The 25689-nt window shown below is 42.2% G+C and overlaps 1 protein-coding gene across 1 annotated transcript; it reads left to right on the top strand.

Moving 5' to 3' along the window:
- Nucleotides 1–15: 15 nt before the first annotated feature.
- On the top strand, nucleotides 16–24503 carry LOC139456584 (cell division control protein 45 homolog). Its single transcript, XM_071238375.1, has 18 exons — nucleotides 16–106; nucleotides 1132–1191; nucleotides 3815–3907; nucleotides 5233–5327; nucleotides 6498–6612; nucleotides 7324–7439; nucleotides 8754–8802; nucleotides 9644–9705; nucleotides 10527–10637; nucleotides 11161–11352; nucleotides 14276–14374; nucleotides 15440–15551; nucleotides 16658–16713; nucleotides 18924–19062; nucleotides 21268–21351; nucleotides 21673–21791; nucleotides 22141–22217; nucleotides 23605–24503. Exons 1-18 carry the CDS (start codon nucleotides 56–58, stop codon nucleotides 23670–23672), a joined length of 1698 nt encoding a protein of 565 aa, XP_071094476.1. The 5' UTR covers nucleotides 16–55; the 3' UTR covers nucleotides 23673–24503.
- The last annotated feature ends 1186 nt before the right edge of the window (nucleotides 24504–25689 follow it).

The following is a 25689-nucleotide window of genomic DNA, read 5'->3' as shown; positions in this document are numbered from 1 at the left end:
CGCCAAAATCGAATAACACGGATGAAAACACTGTGAAGAATTTATTCATATCAAAATGTTTGTCAAGGATTTTAAGAAGAATTTTTATGACGCTATACAAAATCAGGTACACTTCATCAGCAAAATTCATAGCAGCATTTCATTTCGATACAAAAACACAAATGTACAGAGGGCGAATATTCAATGTTTTTATGGCATTTCATGACAGAGACACAGTTCAGCTGTTCTCGTATAAAAGATATCAAAGTGATCGGAGTACACATCATGCACAAATATTAGAGTTACATTTGTGGCAATCTATTTGAACTATTTTACATCTTGATTTATTGGCATATCATTGGAGCTGAAGGGGTCGTCGCCACGGGTATTAGGCCTATATAGATTTGTAGGATACGGTAATATTATGGCTCATAATGTTTACTAACACATTAACTATGTCATACGCAAAATGTTTCTTGATCTCTAGTCAACTTTTATGACACATCAGTTAGGAGTAATTGATGCTAAGTTTCTTTACAGAGTTCAGTAAACAAAGTATCTGTCATAAGCGATTCAAGGGCGAGCAACTCAATATTATCGCGGTATGGCTATTTTTGGGCTTCGTCTAAACAAATGGGTTCTTTTCTGATCAATTTCGAACCGAGGTAGGGGTAATTCCACTTCAAAATCATTCAAGAAACTGTCATAAAAAGGTGAATGAGTATAGTTACAAGTAGCTGTGACATAGATCTACCGCAAGTCCTGTATTTCATCAACCATTCAAATATCGTGTTAAGATTTGCATAAGTAAGCAGTTGACAGCGGGTGTGGATTACGAGATTTTCCGATACCGCGATAATATAGAGTCATACTTTACCCTGGGTACGTTTCTGTCTACAGAAAGGTACCCTAGCCAAAATCAGAATACAGAATGGTACTCTAGGATGAGTCCATACCACATTGTGTTCAACCGATTCCTTGACTGGATCGGAACTGTCATACTATTATATGAGATGCATTCTAGTGTGCTGAATAAACACGAGCACAGTGCCATACGTACATCACTCTTATATCACACAATGCACAGCATTATCCAGCATCCAGTTATTTCCTGTATCCTGACGATGTGTAAATCTGTTTCTTCTGTTCCAGCGTGTTCTGGTTCTCGTGTCTTTCGACGTTGATGCATTATGTGCATGCAGGATATTGCAGGTTTGGCTAATTTGTTTTATTTTTTGTTAGAATGATTGGAAGATAATGAAAAAAACAAAGAGAAAAAAATCATAATTTTGTTGAAACTTGTGACTTTTCTTAAAGATCTCATTTTCCTAAAATCAGCGGTATGACATTATATTCAATGCAGTAAATTATAATATATGACAAAGAATTAAATCCTCTTCCTCTTTGTTGTTCCTGTGATTAGTGAAACCCAAATCATTGCAAATAGCTACTAGGGCAGGAAATGGAAAATTTGTCCTTTCAATTTGGGACATTTGCTGCTGACTTGGGGCGCAATATCGGCCTCTGAGTATGTGTAGACAAATCCCTGGAACAAACTGAAAGTATGGTATGTGATACATTGACCTAGCTATATAATGCCCCATAATTTGCAAAAAGTTGTTCATTTTCCACCTTTGTTAAATGTGTAAGCAAAGTAAGAAATAAAACCATATAAAGTACTTTATAAAGTATATATAAAGTCTATATATGTCTTAGTATTTGTAATATCATGACCATGGTATGTAGGTCCACTATCATAACCATGGTATGTAGGTCCACTATCATGACCATGGTATGTAGGTCTACTATCCCAGGCATACATGCTTGGTTTAAATATGCTCAACTGCTGCCTTTGTATATATTTGAACATTGTATGGACAAGACAGATTGTTACTGATACATGATTATGTTGTCACATGTGTTGTTTCGATATCTGTTCCAGTGTACCTCATCCTAGTCAGTGGATGCTTGTTACTATGGCTACATATGTTGTTTCAGTATCTGTTCCAGTGTACCTCATCCTAGTCAGTGGATGCTTGTTACTATGGTTACATGTGTTGTTTCAGTATCTGTTCCAGTGTACCTCATCCTAGTCAGTGGATGCTTGTTACTATGGTTACATGTGTTGTTTCAGTATCTGTTCCAGTGTACCTCATCCTAGTCAGTGGATGCTTGTTACTATGGTTACATGTGTTGTTTCAGTATCTGTTCCAGTGTACATCATCGTCCCAGTCAGTGGATGCTTGTTACTATGGTTACATGTGTTGTTTCAGTACCTGTTCCAGTGTACATCATCGTCCCAGTCAGTGGATGCTTGTTACTATGGTTACATGTGTTGTTTTAGTATCTGTTCCAGTGTACACCATCGTTCCAGTCAGTGGATGCTTGTTACTATGGTTACATGTGTTGTTTCAGTATCTGTTCCAGTGTACATCATCGTCCCAGTCAGTGGATGCTTGTTACTATGGGCACATGTGTTGTTTTAGTATCTGTTCCATTGTACATCATCGTCCCAGTCAGTGGATGCTTGTTACTATGGTTACATGTGTTGTTTCAGTACCTGTTCCAGTGTACATCATCGTCCCAGTCAGTGGATGCTTGTTACTATGGTTACATGTGTTGTTTCAGTATCTGTTCCAGTGTACACCATCGTCCCAGTCAGTGGATGCTTGTTACTATGGTTACATGTGTTGTTTCAGTATCTGTTCCAGTGTACACCATCGTCCCAGTCAGTGGATGCTTGTTACTATGGTTACATGTGTTGTTTCAGTATCTGTTCCAGTGTACACCATCATCCCAGTCAGTGGATGCTTGTTACTATGGTTACATGTGTTGTTTCAGTATCTGTTCCAGTGTACATCATCGTCCCAGTCAGTGGATGCTTGTTACTATGGTTACATGTGTTGTTTCAGTATCTGTTCCAGTGTACACCATCGTCCCAGTCAGTGGATGCTTGTTACTATGGTTACATGTGTTGTTTCAGTATCTGTTCCAGTGTACACCATCGTCCCAGTCAGTGGATGCTTGTTACTATGGTTACATGTGTTGTTACAGTATCTGTTCCAGTGTACACCATCGTCCCAGTCAGTGGATGCTTGTTACTATGGTTACATGTGTTGTTTCAGTATCTGTTCCAGTGTACACCATCGTCCCAGTCAGTGGATGCTTGTTACTATGGTTACATGTGTTGTTACAGTATCTGTTCCAGTGTACACCATCGTCCCAGTCAGTGGATGCTTGTTACTATGGTTACATGTGTTGTTTCGATATCTGTTCCAGTGTACACCATCGTCCCAGTCAGTGGATGCTTGTTACTATGGTTACATGTGTTGTTTCAGTATCTGTTCCAGTGTACACCATCGTCCCAGTCAGTGAATGCTTGTTACTATGGTTACATGTGTTGTTTCAGTATCTGTTCCAGTGTACACCATCGTCCCAGTCAGTGGATGCTTGTTACTATGGTTACATGTGTTGTTTCAGTATCTGTTCCAGTGTACACCATCGTCCCAGTCAGTGGATGCTTGTTACTATGGTTACATGTGTTGTTTCAGTATCTGTTCCAGTGTACACCATCGTCCCAGTCAGTGGATGCTTGTTACTATGGTTACATGTGTTGTTTCAGTATCTGTTCCAGTGTACACCATCGTCCCAGTCAGTGGATGCTTGTTACTATGGTTACATGTGTTGTTACAGTATCTGTTCCAGTGTACACCATCGTCCCAGTCAGTGGATGCTTGTTACTATGGTTACATGTGTTGTTTCAGTATCTGTTCCAGTGTACACCATCGTCCCAGTCAGTGGATGCTTGTTACTATGGTTACATGTGTTGTTTCAGTATCTGTTCCAGTGCGACCAGGTCCTGTACACCATCGTCCCAGTCAGTGGTCTGGAAGAACTGGAGAGGGCCTTCGTAGAGAATTCAGAAGGAGTGAGTCGTCTCTCATTTGTGTTGGGTGGTTGTGTAAATAAAATCATGGGAGACACCACAACTTTAATTCAACAAGTCTACATAGATTTGGGTTAGAGAGTGGCCCAGTTTCCTTAGGGCTGCAGTGTTAGAAATTGGCACTGGTCCTGTAGTCCTTGCCAAACTGGCCAATAGTTAAGGTATCCTAAGGACTAGTAGAAATTTGCCTTTTTTAAGGGTTTTGCTATATGTTATCATTATAAGGACTAGTGGACTAAATATATTAGTTTCTACCACTGGGGCAGCCTCTTTCTGTGCAGAGTTGTGTCCCTTCATCATGTCAGGATCTGCTGACATGGGTTCAGACACCTGATAATGATCTGTCAGCATCATACCTGTACACATGGGTTTAGACTTTCCTCCACCAGTAAGGTGACAAACCATGATACAACTGAAAGACCCTTCAAAGCATCCCTCATCTCAACCACCCATCTAGAATAGATTTATCCATGAAGATCCGGGTTAGAATAGGTCACCAGCAAGCCATGTTTGTCGTAAAAGGCAACTCTGTTTGTTGTATGAAGCGACTAACGGGATCGGGTGGTCAGGCTCGTGGATCGATGCTCATAATGTCTGTAACTGGATTGTCTGGTCCAGACTTGATTATTTACAGACCGCTGACTTGCTACATGCTAAGTGCGGTGTTAAAAAGAACACAAACAAACATAATACATTTTGTACTTGTTTCTGGAAAATGATTACATTTTTTTAGAAAGCATCTGTTCCTTACAATCTTCATTACCGTATTTGACGTAATAAGCGCCTGGGGCGCTCTCAAAATTAGAAATAGGGGGCTCTTATTAGAATATAATTTTGGTGAGAGAAAAAACAGTTGAAAGATTGTAAATTACGTAGTTTATGCTGACAGCCTGAAATGATACAGGCGATATGTGCATATCATACACGACAGATATATTTTCCAGAATTTAATTGCCCATAATTAACACATAATTGCAAATAACACATGAGTGCGTATTAAACACGAACAAGTAAGTCTTGTGTACATTGATCAATCGGAAGGGGCGCTAATTGGGATTGTTCACTAGCCAATATATAAGCAAATATCTCAGTGGGTGCATATTAGAGCGGGGCACTTATTACGTAGAAAACGGTAGGTTCAGCCTGGTATAGTGACAATGTTGAAATTGTGCATACTTCCTTGATTTTTGTGTCACTCAACAAACAATATGTTTAATATGAACTGGCCATTCCCAGCAAACAATACATTGATAGCTCCTGTAAGACTATTGGTAATATCTCTCATGCCGGCCTGTCTATATTTTCAGATCAAGCATGTTGTGATGATCAATTGTGGGGCCTCCGTGGACGTTGTGGAGATGTTGCAACCACCGGAGCACATCCGATTCTACATCTCTGACAGGTATGCTTCGTCTACAGCCTTCCCCCTGAAACATTCCTGAGAGTTGACCTAGAGAACAAGCATGGGGTACTGGGAACCTGTTCTTCCCCTGAACCCCCATAGGATATCATGCTTGTTTGTTGTAGGAGCCGGCACTCTTGGGGCTCTCACCATGTGACCTGATTGATTGTGTGTCATTGTATTTGTTTGTTTGTTGTTTAACGCTTCACTCAGCGATAATCCAGCAATATGACAGTGGCCATAAATAATTGAGCTTGGCCAGACAATCCAGTGACTGACATCATGAGCATCGATCTATGCAATAGGATACGATGACGAGCTTCAACCAAGTCAGCGAGCCTGACCACCTGATCATACTAGTCGCTCTCTTGACAAGCATGGGTTGCTGAAGACTGATTCTAACCCGGATCTTCACAGGGGGTGTCATTGTACCCTTACATTGTTGATTGTTGTGAGAGCTGACTAAACTGGGGGTCTCGCCATGTCACCTGATTGATTGTTTGTGGTCGTCTCTGACACTTTTGATTTTTGCTCGTACTGTCAACCATTGGTGGCCTGGCGTGATTATTTACAGGCCTCCTTGATAAGACTGAAATATTGCTGAGTCAGCCAGAAAACAACACTCAGTAACTGTTCAGTATTCTACCTGAGACAGAGATCTAATTGACACTAATAACTCACATGCTCGCTCAACTGGGGGCCGAGGCCAGTTCACTGTTGTCTGACATCGCTATCTGACTGTAGTAATCTTGAACATGACGTGGAACCCATTTCACCTCACCCCACTGTTGTTAAAGGTGCTGTAATTCGCTGTAAAGAGTTGTGTCCCCTGGTTGTGTCAGAATCCAGTGACCCTAGTTTCAAATCCAAGATTTACATGCCGTGATATAATTAAACAATGCTACTCACAAATAGTTAAGGACCAACCATTCTTTGGTATTACTACAGTTAATTTGTTATGACATTGAAATTGAAATATTCTACTCAAAAAAGTTAAGGACCATCCGCTTTTTTTCACATTACTATTGTTAATCTGTCAATTGTTAATTTCAATGCCATGACAGATTATTTTTAGTAATTTGAAAGAATTGGGTTGTCCTTAACCTTATTTTTTGAGTAGTATAATTGATGACCTGACTGTTAGGGTGTGACATGTTTGTTGTGCTGCAGTCACCGTCCGGTAGACATCCACAACGTGTACAACGCCGTGCAGGTGAAGTTGTTGATGAAGGAAGAGGAATTGACAGAGCTGCCGGAGTATGATGAAGTCTTCCGGGATGACAGCGTAAGTCGGAAACACATCTCGTTGCAATATGTCCCCTTTGCAGCAATATAAAATGGCATTAGTCCTGTATTCGTAGTCTTTGCCAAACTGCCCAATAGTAGAAATTTGCCATTTTTAAGGGATTTGCTATATATTATTACCACAAGTGGACTAAAACCGACAGTGTTTACTGCTGCTTCGGTTAATTATCAACACGTTGTTAGTGTAAGTCTGAAACACATACACCCCCTCCGTGGTCTTGTGGTAGAGCGTCAGCCCGGAGAGCGGAAGGTCCGGAGTTCGATCCCCGGCCGCGTCATACCAAAAGACGTTAAAAGATGGTTCTTGTTGTTACCCAGTCTGACGCTTGGCATTAAGGGTCTAAAACAAGGACTGGTCGGCTTGGAGTCAGTATATTGTGTCTGAGTGGGGTATTCATGTTAAACTACAGCATGGTATGCTAGCACTATAAATCGGCATCAGTCCGGACTAGTACAAGCAGCCACACACACACACACACACACACACACACGTACATGCACGGTGCTATATAAGTGCAATAATCTTGTACGCGACGTTACACCCAATTTCACCTCACCTCACCAGAAACACATACTTGTTAGCAAATGTTAAGAAAGAGTTCTCTGGATACGCCCTAGTACATGTCTTTCATGAAATATACACAGCTATTTAAATATAAATAAGGCTATTTCAGGAGAGTTGATATTTCAGTCGGACGAGGATTCCGGTAATGAGAGTGACAGTTCTGAAAGATCAGGGAAAAAACGGAGGTTTGATGAGGCAGCCATAGACAGACGGAGGGAAAAGAGACTGTGGACTGAAAATAGGTCTGTTGACTGTTGATAAGGATATATCTTCAGTAATATTCCATTCTTTAACCCTGGGGGGCGGTTGGGTAGCCTAGTGGTTAAAGCATTCGCTCGACCCAGGTTCGATTCCCGACATGGGTACAATGTGTGAAGCCCATTTCTGGTGTCCCCCGCCGTGATATTGCTAGAATATTGCTAAAAGCGGCGTAAAACCATACTCACTCGCTCACTCACTCACTCACTCACTCACTCACTCTTTAACCCTGGCGGGGTGCACGGGTGGTCCAGTAGTCAAGGCACTGCAATTCATTATGCAGAGTTGTGTCCCTTTGATGTGCCAGTCACCTCTGATTGTGCCTTTGATTCACTCCGCTTAACTTTTTGATTTGTTTTAAGATTTGTCAGCACCATACCCGTACTCATATTTTTTGCCACAGTGGTAAACATCCAGGACCTGCATCAACTCACTCACTTCTTTATGAAGTTTTGGTGTCCAGAGGGTCCAGGGTATTTTTTTAAACAAAAAGGAGATATAACACACTGGATAATCGAAGGTGTTGCTCATGCTATCAGCCACTTGTTTAAAAGATCACATTTGAGATTGCCATGTAACAGTCTTAAACAGTCATTACTTGTGTGTCATGGATACACGTCAGCCATTGTTCTCACTGTTGTAAACCTCTAATGATGTCACCCTGTTATAAATATAGGTTCGACTTTTCTCACGTAAACCCATAAAGGAGTTATTCCCTCAGAATGCCTGGGTAAGCCGGCATTCCAGCTTAAGTATGCCCTGGTCAGCGGGCATTCTGTGAAATTTAATGTTTTATAAACTTGCCCCTTGATATGACCACAATTTTGATTGATGATTGGTTTAAACCTAAATTCCATGACGTGAATCGAAACTTGCACCCTCACATATCGTGTTAAGTTTTGTAACCAATTGTTTTCCCACTGAGATACTGGGGCAGGTGATGAGAATTTGTTCACATTATCATGTCATGACTCCATCTAGTACACACTGCACATATTTTTTCTCTCGCATGCTTTGTGCAAATTCCTTTTATACCGCGATACACTGTATTGTTTCACTATAAGGTTTGTCGATGTTTTCTTATGTTCCTGGTATTTCTTGCATATAGATGGTTCATAAGTAGGATATAAACTCCCCCCTCGGTCTTGACTGAGAATGTAAGCCTGGGGTGTCGGGAAATTAGGTTGGGCCTCCTCCGCGGGCTTACATCCTCCGTCAAGACCTCGTGGGGAGTTTATATCCATTACTTGCATACCCCATACAGTCTTGATAATCAGTGTCTTGTGTTTTCCTTGCAGGAACAAGGTCATATTTGACTACACCAAGTTCACATCATACGGAACTTCAGTGAGTATGGAGCTCTGTCATCTTTGGCACTGGGTAGTGGGGTGGTCTCGTAGTCTAAGAGTTTCCTCGTCACGCTGAAAGCCCGGGTTCGATTCCCCACAGGCGTACATATGTGAAACCCATATCTGGTGTCCCTGATGTGTTATTGCTGGAATATTGGTAAAAGCGGCATAAAGCCTTATTCCCTCGACACACCTCACCTCACTCTTTGGCAACGACATTTATATTATCAAAGAGAGGGCCTGGGATATTTAATCGGGAATCATGCAAAGTTCTTTAAGGTTTATATGGCCGATGGGCATCAGTCGTTTTTCACAATTAATAATTGTTCGACTTCCATCACATAAGATGGCTTATCCCATTTGTTGTTTTATGAGATTATTGCCAATATGTGTATCATGTGTAGGTTCATTGTTAGTTCATAAAGTACCAGTAGAATATGATTGAACAAGATGATTTAACAATTTCTTTCATTAATGAAACATGTTGAATTAACATATCTCTATGAGGCTAAAAAAAAATAGTCCAGCTTCTCAGGCACCGCTCGCATCATCTTAAAGTTCGCCGCATCTTTCCTTTTTATTTCAATTTTAGAAAAAAATGACATCCTTAAATATTCCAAGTCCGACGGTAGTCAAAAACTGTATTCCAGTGCTTTACTCATCAAGGAATACATTTATGTAGGGAGACCCTTTCTCAGGTTGTTTGTACACAACTGTTTATATGTTTGCCCCCCCCCCCCCCCAAAAGGACACAGCCCGCCCGCACTATATTTTCAAAAACCGTTGCCTCAGAACCAATTCTTTTATTTTTTAAAGCCTTATGTTTGCTTTGTTTTCAGTCTTCTTTGTTAATGTTTGAACTGGCCTGGAAGATGTCTAAAGATACCAATGACTTACTATGGTGAGTTATCAGGGTGTCAGATCAGTTGATGTTTCTCGGACAATGGCTGTATGTCCTTACAAAATGTCCTTAGGACAAGTAGAAATCAAATAATGGTTGTCCTCATTGACCAGTAGCATTCGAGAGTTACAAGACTCAAAGAGTTCTCAATTTTTCCATTTTTCTACAAATTGGTACTGAATAAAACTGACCGAAAATGTAAAGATATTAAAATTTATTGTCTTATTCAAACAGGGCTAAAACCTCTGAGGACTGAGAAAAAAGGTTTCCGCTGGTCCTATCGACTTATCTTTAAAAAACCTGAATTTCTAAGGCTGCGCCAGCACTAATACTATGAAAAAAAATGTGTTGTGAACACTTTGTCATCAGTACTATCAGGGATTATACCAACACTATAGGGCTTTGGTACTTACTGATTCGGGGGCACGGGTGGCCCAGTTGTCTAAGGCGCCGCGATTCGCTGTGCAGAGTTGCGTCCCTTGGGCACGCCAGAAACTTATGATTGTGGGTTTGAATCCCGGATCGCCCTGATTATGTTTCTAGGTTTGTCAGCACCATACCCGTGCTCGTGGGTTTCACCGAAGTGGTAAACATCTAAGACCTGTATCACTTCAGGCTTTCCTCCCACATTAAGCTGACACGCCGTGATATAACTGGACTTATGTTAAAAGCGGCGTTAAACCCAACTCACTCACTCGTTACTAACTGATTCATGAGGGAGGGAGATGGAGGCCTACTGGGCGAAGCATAGTTCATCAGGCAGATCACTTGGGTTCCATACCAAACTCGCTAACATCCCCTGCATCCTTCTTGTTCTGTAGGCTTGCTATTATCGGTGTGTCAGACCAGTATGTACATTTCAAGACCCCGAGGGACAAGTACATGGACGATGTCATGGCGCTGCAGTCTCACGTAGCTCGCCACAACCATCGGTGAGCTGTCATCTTGTATAGGCCTGGGCCTTGTTCCACAAAGCAATCTCTGCACAACATTTGTCATACGTCTTGTGTTAGAATAGGGATGTTACTATCATCTATCACCATGGAAGCTGATATTTATGGAATAGTTCTCCTTTTTCAGTCATTGTTGGTAAATACTCATACATGCATTTATAGGCTACAAAATGCAAAGTTGCAGTTACTACAATATTAATAGGATCTGTGGCAAAATACATTTCGTGCTGAAAACAGCTAAATTTAACAATAGAAACCTCAAGCTGTTCGTTCGGTTCCAAATTATATTTAGTCTGGTTATATCTACAGGTAACCAAGCTCTACATTGAAAACTCAGTATGTTTATCTCCTAAATGTACCATGACTTTAGAGAATACTTGATTTCTATTGGTTGATAAAAGATATCAAACATGCGTACTAAAATGAGTTTGGACATTTTGGCAAATACTGAATTCATATTCCCGACTGCAGTATAACTGTTGCTGTGTTACCATGGTTACAGAGGAGACGATGAGGAGAACCTCATCTCCATCAACTGTCTGAAGATCGTGTTTGACGAGGAACTGACGCTGACGATGTACCGCCACTGGTCTCTGTTCGAGTCCATCTGTCACTCGGTCGGCATGGCGTGCAAGTTCAAGGTGTGGACACTCAAGGGACAGAAGAAACTCAATGAATTCCTGGCCGAGATGGGGTGAGATCAGCCGTTCCATGAGAAAATAACGGATAACTTTTTGAGCAATTGAGTTTTTACTCATAGGTTTCTATCTTAATTGGGTTATTACCAGGGGTCCGGAAAATTCAAAATCCCAATCGGACATTTTCATTTATGCCACGCCCCCTTCAAACAGCATGTTTTAGTACGACTTTTTACACACAAATTACAAGTTGTTACGTATTCATAATATGATGAATTATGAATTGTTTCAATTTAAATTGTTTAATTTACCGGACAATTAATAACAAATAATATCATTTTAGATATACATGGAAATCATACGTTTGTTTCTGTTATAATAACGATCTGTCAACGTTGTGAACGGTCTAATTAATATTCATGAGTCTGCTCAAGTGTACGCGTTGTAACATTTGGATCAAGATTATTATCCCATATTTGGTTATCACGTGACCTCACGGGAAAAGGTTTTTTTTAAAACTAAAGATTATTTAAAAACAAGACAGATAATATAATCATAAATCCTAAACTATCGTTGATAGCAATAGTTATTTGAATACTTTTTCATCTGTACTTAATTATTGACCATAAAAAAATTGATATCGATCGTCACAGAAAGCAAAATGGCGGTCAATAAAGATTCAATATACGACTAGCTACTGAAAACAATAAAATCTGCAAATCCTCATTGTATGTCAACCAAGTGAAAGTCGTTAGCCACGACTTACAAAATGATCATTCAGACTTTGAGGGTTTGGCAGATCCGCTCGACTGATCTGCATCGGTCGACTGGCTGTCGTCACGCTTCCGCTTCTTGTCTGAGGTTACGTATCGTAGCATTGTGAGGATAATGAGGTACATCGATGATGCAAGGTATTTATGTACAGTTGTAAACACATTTTACTCAAATTAACAAGATGTTCTCAGTAATAAATCCTCGATTAATCAGTGTCAACTCAGTTTATTGCCTATTACAGTGATTGACCGATTGGACTATCAGTATCATTCTAGGTACGATGTATTTACAGCAATCAAAACAAACAAAGCTTAAATTGTCAGTGTAGATAATCTTCATTGTGTTACAACTGCAGACAGAAATTGCTCAGTCCTAACTGTTGATCATGTCCGGTCAAAATTTAAGAATGTCCGGACAATACTTTTTAAAATGTCCGGACAGAAAAATTTAAATGTCCGGTAAGCAATATTTTAAACCGGACATTTGAGATTCCCAATCGGACATGTCCGGCGCATATGACGGTTTCCGGACCCCTGGTTATTACATGTCATTAGGTAACCAATATTTTTTCACTCATCTATTCATCACTCTATTGGGTTTTTTCCCAAATGAGCTAACATTTTGAGGTTTAAAAAGAATTGAAATAATGTTATAGATGTATATAAGGGTTCTAACTACAGGCTTGACTTGGAAAGTAAATTAGCTCGTAATTGTACTTTGGAAATTAGATCCCTTGTACAGATGCTGAAAAAGCTTCGTAGGGTATTTACGCATGGTGTTTTTATAATTTGAGTTTTTCATTTCATGCATGCATTTCTGTACGCAAGTTAATTGCAAGTAATTGGGTATTGAATATTTTTTATAAGGGTGGGGTGGGGTGGTATTTTACGCAAATACGCTGCTTATCTGTAGCTCTGGTGTAGTTCAACTCAGTCATGAACAGATGAAAATGTTTGAGGCTTTTGTTTTGGATCTTGCTGGAATTCTGTGTTAGAAGATGAAGTTTCTTAGTGGATTGGGTGGTCAGGTTCCGTGACGTAGTTGATTGTGTGTCATCATACCCCAACCGCATGGATCGTTGCTCACATTATCAATCACTGGATTATATGGTCCAGACTTGTTTAGTACAGGTCGCCACCATATAGATGGAATACTGCCGAGCGTGGTGTTAAACAACACAATCACAAACACTCACAAAAACTCACAGTGGCTTGGGGCTGCTTGTTCTGCTCAAATTTTCTTTCCGTTATATATCCCTCTACTGGCGGCTCAGGGGGGCATGGGTGGCCCAGTCGTCTAAGGCGCCGCGATTCGCTGTGAAGAGTTGCGTCTCTTGGGCATGCCAGAAACCTATGGTTGTGGGTTCAAATCCCGGTTGGACCCGATTATGTTTCTAGGTTTGTCAGCACCATATCCGTGCTCGTGGTAGTGGTAAACGTAGGAGACCTCCATCACTTCGGGCTTTCCTCCCACATTAACCTGACACGCCATGATATAACTGGAATACTGTTAAAAGCACGTTAAACCCAACTCACTCACTTACTACTGGCGGCTCATTGGTCACATGGTTGAAGGAGGCACATAGCAGTGCCAGCAGTGTATTTGCAGTTATTTGTTGTAACCCATGTTCTCAGTCTGAGTGCTGCCAATAAACATGCTCTCTCCATCAACTTACCTTGTGTTCTGACTGAGCTAACAGAAGTGTCACAAAGGCTCTTCCTCCTAATAAATAAAGGGACCATGGTCTTCCTCCTAATAAATAAAGAGTCCGTTGTCTAATGGTAGAACGTCCGCCCGGAGAGCGGAAGGTCCGGAGGTTCGATCCCCGGACGCATCATACCAAAAGATGTTAAAAGATGGAACTTGTTGTTACCCTGTCTGGCGCTCGGCATTAAGCGGCTAAAACAAGGACTGGTCGGCTCGGAGTCAGTATACTGTGTCTGAGTGGGGTATTCATGTTAAACTGCGGCATGGTATCTCAGTGAGCTAGCACTATAAATCAGCATCAGTCCGGACTAGTACAAGCAGCCAAACAAACACACACACATACATGCACGTCGCTATATAAGGGCAATAATCTTGGACGCGACGTTAAACCCCATTTCACCTCACCTCACCTAATAAATAAAGAAGTTGTTATCCATAAATTGTGTCAAGGTTAAGCTTCACTCATCCACTCCTTCCTTACTTCCTTCCTTCCTTCAGGATGCCCCTGAACCAGTGCAAGCAGAAGTTCTCGGCCATGGACACGGAGTTGAAGGGGAACATCAAGGGCATGATACAGGACCAGATGAACAAATATGGGTCAGTCCCCGGCCCCCCTCCACGACTAGTAGCAGGCATCTTCCTGCCTCTGTCTCATCAATAATGATTCAAATAATGGAGGGGCACGGTGTGCGGTGTCGTGTCCTTGGGGCACTCCTGAAACCTTATCATGGGTTTGAATCCCAGTTTGCCTTGATTATGTTTCTAGATTTGTCAGCACCATACCCATGCTCGTGGGTTTCACCAAAGTGGTAAACGTCGGAGACCTGCATCACTTTGGGCTTTCCTGCCACATTAAGCTGACACGCCACGATATAACTGGAATACTGTTCAAAGCGGCATAAACCCAATTAATTCACTGACTCAAATAACGTTTGTGCCTTTACTATAAAACACCCCTCTATATAAACTAGGGAGTGCAATGCCATCCTTGCTGCCATCTACCGTGTCCTGTTGCAATTGAGAAAATCAACGCAATCATCTATCATCTATACACCACAAGCACAAACAGACACCGTGGCTTTGGGTTGGTTGTTCTGCTCAAATATTCTTTCGGTTATTTATTCCTCTACTGGCTGCTGGGGTGAAGTAAGCACACTCTCTATACAAACATTTTTCTTAAACTGCGGCATGGTATCTCAGTGGACTAGCACCATAAAATCACCATTAGTCCAGACTAGTACAAGCAGCCACACACACACACCACACCACACCACACCACACCACACACACACACACACGTCGCTATATAAGTGCAATAATCTTGGAAGCGACGTTAAACCCCATTTCATCTCACCATATTGCCATGTGGTCGGAGCCTGTTCAGCTTCATTTACAGTTAATAAAAGTACACAATTCAAGGACACCGCCTGCCGTGTCTAGTTACGTAACATTATGATATAGCCAAGTGTTCCTCTCAAATGTGGAGAAGTATATTTGGTGTGTAAGCACCTTTCCTACGCTTGTTGGTTTCTCCAAAAAAGAAAAAAGTATAAAACTTTTGTTCCTTTTGACATTCGTCCCATAGTCAACTGGTATGCGGTGATGTAACTTGAATAGTGTTTGAAGCAGAGCATTACCTGACTTTTAAATTGCTTCATCCAGATTGGTGATGCAGGACATTGTCATCCCATCATTCTCGGCCCAATATGGCTACCGGAACAAGCTGTGTGCCACGGACGCTGTGTATGCTTGCTGTGCAGTATTAGAGGGAACTGTAAGTGCAGCTTTTTTAAAAAGACCCTTCCTCCACTTTCTAAATTCTTGAGACCACTGTAGGGAATGATTAAATATCTCCCCGTGAAATTCCGGGTTAGAATTTGGCTTCAGCAGCCGATGCCTGTCGTAAGAGGCGACTAACAGGATCTAAACCTGGGATCCAAACCCACTGCTTGCGTCCCTCCGATGCCCAGTGTTGAAATTCTCTACAGCGATTTACATGCTCGGCCACTGTATGTCTGGACATGCACCCTGACTGATTTGGAATGGTTTGGGATGTTTTGATAGTGCTTGCTTCCCATATTGGAAGTGACCAGCAAAGATCTAGGGTAGAATAGGTTTTCAACAACCCATGCTTGTCTTACGAGGCCACTATGCTTGTCGTAAGAGGCGACAAACGGAATAAGGTGGCAGGCTTGCTGAATTTGTTGATGGTTGTCGTCTTATCCCAGTTGCGTAGATTGATGCTCATGATGTCAATCCCTGGATTGTCTGCTCCAGACTTGATTATTTGCATACCGCCATCTTAAGGCTGGCCTATTGCTGAGTGCGGCATTAAACAAACAAGCAAACAAGTAGGAGATACCTGCTGCATCAGGGTAGCCCCCATGCTATATTATCATAATTATTGCTATCAATTAGACCTATGAAGATTCCAGTGTAGAGTAGGTCTTCAGCAACCCATGCTTGCCGTAAAAGGCGACTATGCTTGTCGTAAAAGGCAATTAACGGGATCGGCTTGTCAGGCTCGCTGAGTTGGTTGATGCATGTCATCGGATCCCAATTGCATGGATCGATGCTCATGATGTCAATCACTGGATTGTCTGGTCCAGACTCGATTATTTACAGACCGCCGTCATATAGCTGGAATATTGCTGAGTGTGGCGTAAAACAACAAACAAACAAACAAACAGAGCTATCAATTAGTTTTGTTTTTCGGCTTTACATAACTACTTGGTTTGCGGGTTATTATTTCTAAAAGTGTGTTCTGAAAAGTAAGAAATCTCTTCACTGCTGGTATTGGCTAACAGAAATATAAATTAACTTTTATCCGTAGCCGATAAAGAAAAACACACAGTTACAGAAGCTGTTGTTCTGTTGTAGGAGAAAGGCAAGACCCCCAATGACAGTTTCCTGGATGCAGTCGATATTCTAACAAGGTAGGCAGTTAACTATTTATCACAGAAACTGACCACTCAGTGTGGGTGCAAAAACATTATATCCTGCGGATAGGCTTTAACATGATTGAGAGGCTAATCAGTCAGACATTGGATTGTATGAGGTCGCCTTAGGCCCACGTAACAGCCTGATGTTACAGGCCCGTGTTTACAGGCTCTTGTTACAAGTCCATCTTACAGCCTCAGGTTACAGGCTCATGTTACAACCTCTGGTAACAGGTCCATCTTACAGCCTCATGTTACAGACCTATGTCACAGGCCCTTGTTACAGCCTCATGTCACAGACCCATGATACAGTCTCATGTTGAAGCCTCATGTTACAGGCCCTTGTTACAGGCCCATGATATAATTCCATGTTTCAGCCCCACGTTACAGACCCATCTTACAGCCTCAGGTTACAGGCTCATGTTACAGTCTAATGTTACAGGCCCATGTCACAGGTCAATGTTACAGACCCATGTTACAGCCTCATTATACAGACCCATGTCACAGCCTCATGTTACAGACCCATGTTACAGCCTCATTATACAGGCCCATGTTACAGGTCAATGTTACAGCCTCATGTTACAGACCAATGTCAGAGCCTCATTATACAGGTCAATGTTACAGCCTCATGTTACAGACCCATGTCACAGCCTCATGTTACAGCCTCATGTTACAGACCCATGTCACAGCTTCATGTTACAGGCCCATGTCACAGGTCAATGTTACAGACCCATGTTACAGCCTCATTATACAGACCCATGTTACAGACCCATGTTACAGCCTCATGTTACAGACCCATGTCACAGCCTCATTATACAGGCCAATGTTAGAGCCTCATGTTTCATACCCATGTGACAGCCTCATGTTACAGACTCATGTTACAGACCCATGTTACAGGCCCATGATATAATTCCATGTTTCATCCCCACGTTACAGACCCATGTTACAGCCTCATGTTACACACCCATGTTACAGCCTCATGTTACAGACCCATGTTACAGCCTCATGTTACAGCCTCATGTTACAGGCCCATGTCACAGGCCCATGTTACAGCCTCATGTTACAGGCCCATGTCACAGCCTCATGTTACAGACCCATGTTACAGCCTCATGTTACAGGCTCATGTTACAGCCTCATGTTACAGGCCCATGTTACAGCCTCATGTTACAGACCCATATCACAGCCTCATGTCACAGGCCGATGTCACAGCCTTATGTTACACACCCATGTTACAGCCTCATGTTACACACCCATGTCACAGCCTCATGTTACAGACCCATGTTACAGCCTCATGTTACAGCCTCATGTTACAGCCTCATGTTACAGGCCCATGTTACAGACCCATGTTACAGCCTCATGTTACAGCCTCATGTTACAGCCTCATGTTACACACCCATGTCATGTTACTCATGTCACAGCCTCATGTTACAGCCTCATGTCACAGCCTCATGTTACAGGCCCATGTTACAGGCCCATGTTACAGGCCCATGTTACAGACCCATGTTACAGCCTCATGTTACAGGCCCATGACACAGGCCCATGTTACAGCCTCATGTTACAGCCTCATATTACAGACCCATGTTACAGCCTCATGTTACAGGCCCATGTCACAGGCTCATGTCACAGGCCCATGTTACAGCCTCATGTTACAGGCCCATGTTACAGCCTCATATTACAGACCCATGTTACAGCCTCATGTTACAGCCTCATGTTACAGGCCCATGTTACAGCCTCATGTTACAGACCCATGTTACAGCCTCATGTTACAGTCCCATGTTACAGACTCATGATACAGCCTCGTGTTACTGGCCAATGTTACAGCTTCGTGTTACTGGCCCATGTTACAGCCTTGTGTTACCAGCCCATGATACAGCTTGCGTTACAGCCCCATATTAAAGACTCATGTTACAGCCTCTTAAGAATTGCTGACCCCTGTGGGGTAGAATTTTTACCGTCATCTATCCTTATCACACAAGGCAAGTTAGTGGATCAGGTGGCCAGACTCGGTGACCTAGTTGATTGTGTTTTGTCGAACCCAAAAGTTGTGCATTGTTGTTCATGATATCAATCACTGGTTTGTCTGGTCCAGGCCAGATCATTTATAGGCTTATTTAAGTGTACTATTTTCCTTTCACAAACAGACCATAATCAACACTACAGTCCACCTGTGTGTAATATCTCTTATCATGGATGTGTTGATGTTTCAGGACAAATGTAGCTGCTCTAGAGAAGGGCCTGGAACTGGCCAAGCGTCAGCTGAAGGCCGTGGTCACACAGGTCCAGACTTTCCTTGACATGCACCAGGTCATTTCTGCTGGGCCCTTCCTCTACGCCCTTATACAGGAGGTGAGTAGACAGCCAGACCCTTCCTCTACGCCCTTATACAGGAGGTGAGTAGACAGCCAGGCCCTTCCTCTATGCCCTTATACAGGAGGTGAGTAGACAGCCAGGCCCTTCCTCTACGCCCTTATACAGGAGGTGAGTAGACAGCCAGACCCTTCCTCTACGCCCTTATACAGGAGGTGAGTAGACAGCCAGACCCTTCCTCTACGCCCTTATACAGGAGGTGAGTAGACAGCCAGGTCCTTCCTCTATGCCCTTATACAGGAGGTGAGTAGACAGCCAGGCCCTTCCTCTACGCCCTTACACAGGAGGTGAGTAGACAGCCAGACCCTTCCTCTACGCCCTTATACAGGAGGTGAGTAGACAGCCAGACCCTTCCTCTACGCCCTTATACAGGAGGTGAGTAGACAGCCAGACCCTTCCTCTACGCCCTTATACAGGAGGTGAGTAGACAGCCAGGTCCTTCCTCTACGCCCTTATACAGGAGGTGAGTAGACAGCCAGGTCCTTCCTCTACGCCCTTATACAGGAGGTGAGTAGACAGCCAGGTCCTTCCTCTACGCCCTTATACAGGAGGTGAGTAGACAGCCAGGCCCTTCCTCTACGCCCTTATACAGGAGGTGAGTAGACAGCCAGGCCCTTCCGCTACGCCCTTATACAGGAGGTGAGTAGACAGCCAGACCCTTCCTCTACGCCCTTATACCGGAGGTGAGTAGACAGCCAGACCCTTCCTCTACGCCCTTATACAGGAGGTGAGTAGACAGCCAGGTCCTTACTCTATGCCCTTATACAGGTGGTGAGTAGACAGCCAGGCCCTTCCTCTACGCCCTTACACAGGAGGTGAGTAGACAGCCAGACCCTTCCTCTAAGCCCTTATACAGGAGGTGAGTAAACAGCCAGACCCTTCCTCTATGCCCTTATACAGGAGGTGAGTAGACAGCCAGGTCCTTCCTCTACGCCCTTATACAGGAGGTGAGTAGACAGCCAGGCCCTTCCTCTATGCCCTTTTACAGGAGGTGAGTAGACAGCCAGGCCCTTCCTCTACGCCTTTATACAGGAGGTGAGTAGACAGCCAGACCCTTCCTCTATGCCCTTATACAGGAGGTGAGTAGACAGCCAGACCCTTCCTCTACGCCCTTATACAGGAGGTGAGTAGACAGCCAGACCCTTCCTCTACGCCCTTATACAGGAGGTGAGTAGACAGCCAGGCCCTTCCTCTACGCCCTTATACAGGAGGTGAGTAGACAGCCAGACCCTTCCTCTACGCCCTTATACAGGAGGTGAGTAGACAGCCAGGCCCTTCCTCTACGCCCTTATACAGGAGGTGAGTAGACAGCCAGACCCTTCCTCTACACCCTTATACAGGAGGTGAGTAGACAGCCAGACCCTTCCTCTACGCCCTTATACAGGAGGTGAGTAGACAGCCAGGCCCTTCCTCTACGCCCTTATACAGGAGGTGAGTAGACAGCCAGACCCTTCCTCTACGCCCTTACACAGGAGGTGAGTAGACGGCCAGACCCTTCCTCTACGCCCTTATACAGGAGGTGAGTAGACAGCCAGGCCGTTCCTCTACGCCCTTTTACAGGAGGTGAGTTGTAGGGGTGTCACGATATATCGAAATATCGATATATTGCTCTTGGTAAGCACTTAAAGAAAATAAATCGATTGTTAAATCAGTTTCCGATCAATAGTATTGATTTCAGTTAGGAATATCAATAGTTTCGATATGTATTTACCATATAAATAAAAAACATGCAATACTGTTCAAATGTGTTTTTCTTTTGATCAGGAGTGGTAGTAATTTACACATGGTAATGTGGAAGTTTGTTTTCTTAAATTACTAGGGTAAAGAAAAACAAATCAGTCATATCTCAAACTTTACTTTTTATTTGTTGTTATGGTTATCACATTCAAAGGAAACTTCAGTTCCAAGGTTTAATTCAACTCTAAATTCCATCTAAAATGATACACTGAAAACTATCGATATTTATCGCAGTAGTTGCTTGCAATATCAATAGTTATCGCAATAGTGATTTCAAGACCAATAGTCACTCCTAGTGAGTAGACAGTAAGCATGACAACAATGTACTGCTTTTCATTGTTATTTCCTTCAAAACCAGCTGACAGTCTCTCAGTGATGAAGCTGCTATTCAAGAACTTTACTACACATGCTTTGTAACAAGACTTTATTTTTATTTTCACTTTTCAGGGAACAGCAGATGTGAAGTTTTTCTCCAAAGTCAACTGCCTCATCCGACTGGCTCGGTTCACACTAGAAGCCCACTGCTCTGTGGTGAGAACTTCCTTTTAATATAGACATTGAAGAATTCTTTTAAATCTTTATGAATTTTGTTAATAACTTTCACTTTGTGTGAGTTCATTGAGCTTATCGTAGAGTGTGGGCAGGGTGTAAGCAAGGGGTTCTCATAGGCTCATATTCACCCCCATAAATATCAGTAAAAATTATCCAATTTGAACTAATAATTGCCTAGCACAGATTATTATTATAATGACCAATACTTTTGATTAATTTTTTTTCCGATTTGCCTAGCACTGACAATTTGTTTGAAATCCGAGATACATATCTTCTGATCAGTGATGATGCTTTTCACAGAGTCGCAGTAAGAAGGCGCGGTCACTGCCCCTAGTGCTGGGTGCCCCCCTCAACACGGAGCAGGGGACGACGCTGGTGATCGGCATCCCTCCTCTTGAGCTGGACGATGAAAGGAAGAAGTAAGTCTCTGACTGACTGTTGAGAGACAGAAGAGGCAGATCCCCACCCCCCCCACCCCCCCCCCCCCCCCCCCCCAACACACGCGCATAGGCAGTCAAATTATCTGAGAGAGGATTCTGATATTTTGGACTCCACTGTTTAAAAGATGCTGGACCCTGATATGATGCATAAATTTTAGCTGCTAGCGGCTTATTTAATTACTTTGTTTACTAATTTGGAGAAATCTGTAGAAGAAACGAATATGCCTTTTTGTCAACTCTTTACTGTTTATGTAAAACAACCCTTATTCAGTGAAGGTGATTGATGTTTTATTATGATGTATAATAAATTTATGTATATTTATTTCAGCTTCTTTGGAAAGGCGTTTGAGCAAGCAGCAAGCAGCACCAACTCCCGAACTCACCATGACTATTTTGACTCCCATGGTAGGATCGTTATATCAGTATCTGCGGTATTAGGGGGATCATGATACACCTACAATACAGGGGCGGTCGGGTAGCCTAGTGGTTAAAGCGTTCGCTCGTCACACCGAAGATCCGGGTTCGATTCTCGACATGGGTACAATGTGTGAAGCCCATTTCTGGTGCCCCCTGTCATGATATTGCTGGAATATTGCTAAAAGCGGCGTAAAACCATACTCACTCACTCACTCACAATACAGAGATGCCAACCCTCATGATGTTCACATAATAGTCACGAGTTTGAGCCTAACCTTACACTATTACACTGGTCGGAGCCAAATAACACTTTTGCCATTTTGGTCATTTTTGTCACAAATTTATTTACAAGCATAAAATATTTTGGAGAGCAAATTGTTAATGCACTGGTGACATGAAGTATTTTACGGCCAGACTATGCTGACCAATGAGAGCCATGCTTTCAATTCACACAGTGTTAAAGTATCCATTCCTCAGTGATGTGACCAATGAACCAATCCTTGCTTGTCATAAGAGGCGACTATACTTGTAAGAGGCGACTAACGGGATCGGGTGGTTAGGCTCGCTGACTTGGTTGATTGCATGGCATCGTATCCCAAATGATCGATGCTTATAATGACAATCACCTGATTGTGACTCATTTATTTGCTGACCACCATCATATAGCTGGAATTTTGATGAGTGCGATGTTAAACAACTAACAAACAAATAAACAGTGATACGTGATCTCTCATTGGGTGCTAAAACACACTCAAGTCATTGGTACTGTACTGTTACCATTACTCTGTGTCAGATGAAATTACTCTCTCTTACACCACTGATTACTCCAAAGCTTCAGCTAGGGTTGACAATACTGTCATGATACAATACATTCATACTTAATTTTTCAATGTTTGCATGAAATTCACTGCCTAATTGCCATGACAGGTTTGTTTTGAAGGTATTATTCAATCAGACCTAGCATTTTGTTTCATGACAGGAGGGGAGGTAATGTAAGAGTGGTTATTGCAAAACTTCGTAAATATTTTACCTTTTGAAAATCAGTACAAAACTATGTTGTGCATAGGTTCTCGCATCGTGATAGTGTAAATTTGCCGTGCACCAATAAATCAGTGAATTGTGACTCCTCGTGTATCTCTAGACTAGTAGTTCATACTAGACGGAGCATAGATGGCCCAGTATTCTAAGTCGATCCAAAGTCACTGTGCAGAGTTGTGTCCCTTAGTTGTGTCAGGATCTGCTGACTATGGTTTGAAGCCCTGTATGCCCAAACCATATTAAAGACATGCTACTGTGGACTGCAAGGAATACATTGATTGATGCTAGAGGCCTGTGTGGTACCTCCCTGATGACCCCATACCTGTTCGTGTTTCAGTGATGGAGATGAAGACGGATGACAGGAGCAAATTCTTCGATGCCCTCCTCAACCTTCTACAGACATGAGTCCAGCTTGTCAGCTTCTATTTATTTCTACAAGTGCTCCTCTTTGGCAGATATTAGGATCAGTTAGGTAGCCCAGTCGTTAGGTTGTTGCCTGTCACCCGAACATTCAGGTTATAATTACCAACTGGTCACATTTATGGAGGTCGGTGGGGTAGTTTAGTGGTTTAGACACTCGCTCTTCACTCTGAACACCTGGGTTTGATTCCCAAAATGGGAACAATGTGTGAAGCCCATTTCTGATGTCCTCGTTCCCCCCCCCCCAGTCGTCATGATTTTGCTGGAATATTGCTAAAAGTGGCTTAAAATCATACTCACTCACTCACTCACTCAGCTGGCCAAATATCCTTCATCTATCACTTAGATTACTCCATGTACATTGGCAGACTAATAAAGATGTTATGGTTAGTGTCCGACCTGGCTGTGTGTCGTGCGGTGACTGCATAGGTCATTGCCGACTGTGACATCAAACAACATTCGCTCTCACTCATCCCTGGATCTGTCACCAGGTTGTTCAGTGTATCTGGTGACTGCTAAAGGTCTGTTATAAAATTGTCATCAAAATAATTTGCTAATATTTAAAGATCTGTTCTTGCAAGTATTGATGAACGTATTGCACGTGTCTAGATATCAAGTTCTTGTACAGATCAACTTAAAATAATGATCACTGATGACTGAGTACCTGATACACTATTGTGTGAGGCTGTAATTCCAATTTCTGTATATTTAGGAAAAAAACATTACGTATTTGTCTACTGTAATTCAAAATTTGATGTTAAGTAATTTAATTTGGAACCAGACGGCGTTTGGCAGTATTCTAATAAAAAAATCAGTTTGCCGACATTGTAAATAAACAGTTTCCAGACATACTCCAATCTCATTCAAATCAGATCTATGTTCCCGCTACTGCTAAACAAAGATCTGCGGATGCAACTCTGCACAGCGAATCGCGGCCCCTCAGACGAACAGTTAGAATGCAAATGATCCTCGAACAACTCATGTTAGAATAAAAACGTTTTTCATTGCTGATATGAATATGTACATATACTATTCAAAAGAAATAGAAGAACACCCAATGCTTTCAACTTGCTGTAGTTCAATCTGTCATGCCATGACAGATTGACTCAAAAGACAATGATAAACCTTTCTTTCATTTAACTGTGACAAGTTAACTAAAGTAATGTGAAAGAATTGGTAGTTCTGTAACTTCTTTTGAGTAGTATTTCCTGTATTTTGTCCCACTACCAAGTGCTACGCTGTGTGTTGTGTTGTATCTATCCGTATATAAACAGTTGTTAAATAAAATGTCCTAATCTTGTCGTAAGAGGTGACTAACGGGATCGGGCGGTCAGGCTCGCTGACTTGGTTGATGCATGTCATCGTATCCCAATTGTGTAGACTGATGCCCATGATGTCGATCACTGGATTGTCTGGTCCAGACTTGATTATTTACAGACCGCTGTCATATAGCTGGAATATTGCTGAGTGGCATTAAACAAACAAAACAAATTGTACATAAGTAAATTGTTGTTAATATATTTGTAAACCCTGCATATCTTCTTGCAGTGTTATGGTGAAGAGGTTTGTCTAAAAAACCCTGTTTCTTGGTTTAAAGTTTTTCCCCCTAACTGTAGGGATGGGTTTTTTATATTTTTGAAGTGGTTTCTGAAAAGAATTATAGGTTGAATGAAATAAAGAAAAAAAAAATGAACCTGGATTCGTTTTCAATCACAAATGAAAGAGTTAGTTGTTTTCTAAATTGACCTGCATGAAGTTTTCTGAATCACTGATAGTTTTTACCACACCTGTCCGAAAAAATAATACTTTTTAAACTGTTCATTTCTTTCATGTTTATTTTCATATATAAGCAGATCTATAAACAAGTGGTTCAAAAATGGCTAATGGAAGATGATGTCACAGTGCTTTATCCTAATTGGTTGAGAAAAATAAATAATGTGACCATCTTAATCAGATTTTCCTTGAAACATCATCTTGAGGCGTTTTGAGGTTTGTGATGGAA

The sequence above is a fragment of the Haliotis cracherodii genome, unplaced genomic scaffold, assembly GCF_022045235.1.
Source record: "Haliotis cracherodii isolate W230 unplaced genomic scaffold, xgHalCrac1.p SCAF_11, whole genome shotgun sequence".
NCBI classification, from domain to species: Eukaryota; Metazoa; Mollusca; class Gastropoda; order Lepetellida; family Haliotidae; genus Haliotis; species Haliotis cracherodii.
Note: the sequence above shows the minus strand (reverse complement) of the source record. Positions and strands in the feature narration are given on the sequence as shown.

Bases quoted from the DNA above. Each gene is read 5' to 3' on its own strand.
- LOC139456584 (XM_071238375.1), top strand. From the start codon at position 56: ATGTTTGTCAAGGATTTTAAGAAGAATTTTTATGACGCTATACAAAAT. The intron at 9,706-10,526 runs GTGAGTTATCAG...CTTGTTCTGTAG, and splicing joins GATACCAATGACTTACTATG to GCTTGCTATTATCGGTGTGT. The intron at 21,352-21,672 runs GTGAGAACTTCC...TGCTTTTCACAG, and splicing joins TAGAAGCCCACTGCTCTGTG to AGTCGCAGTAAGAAGGCGCG.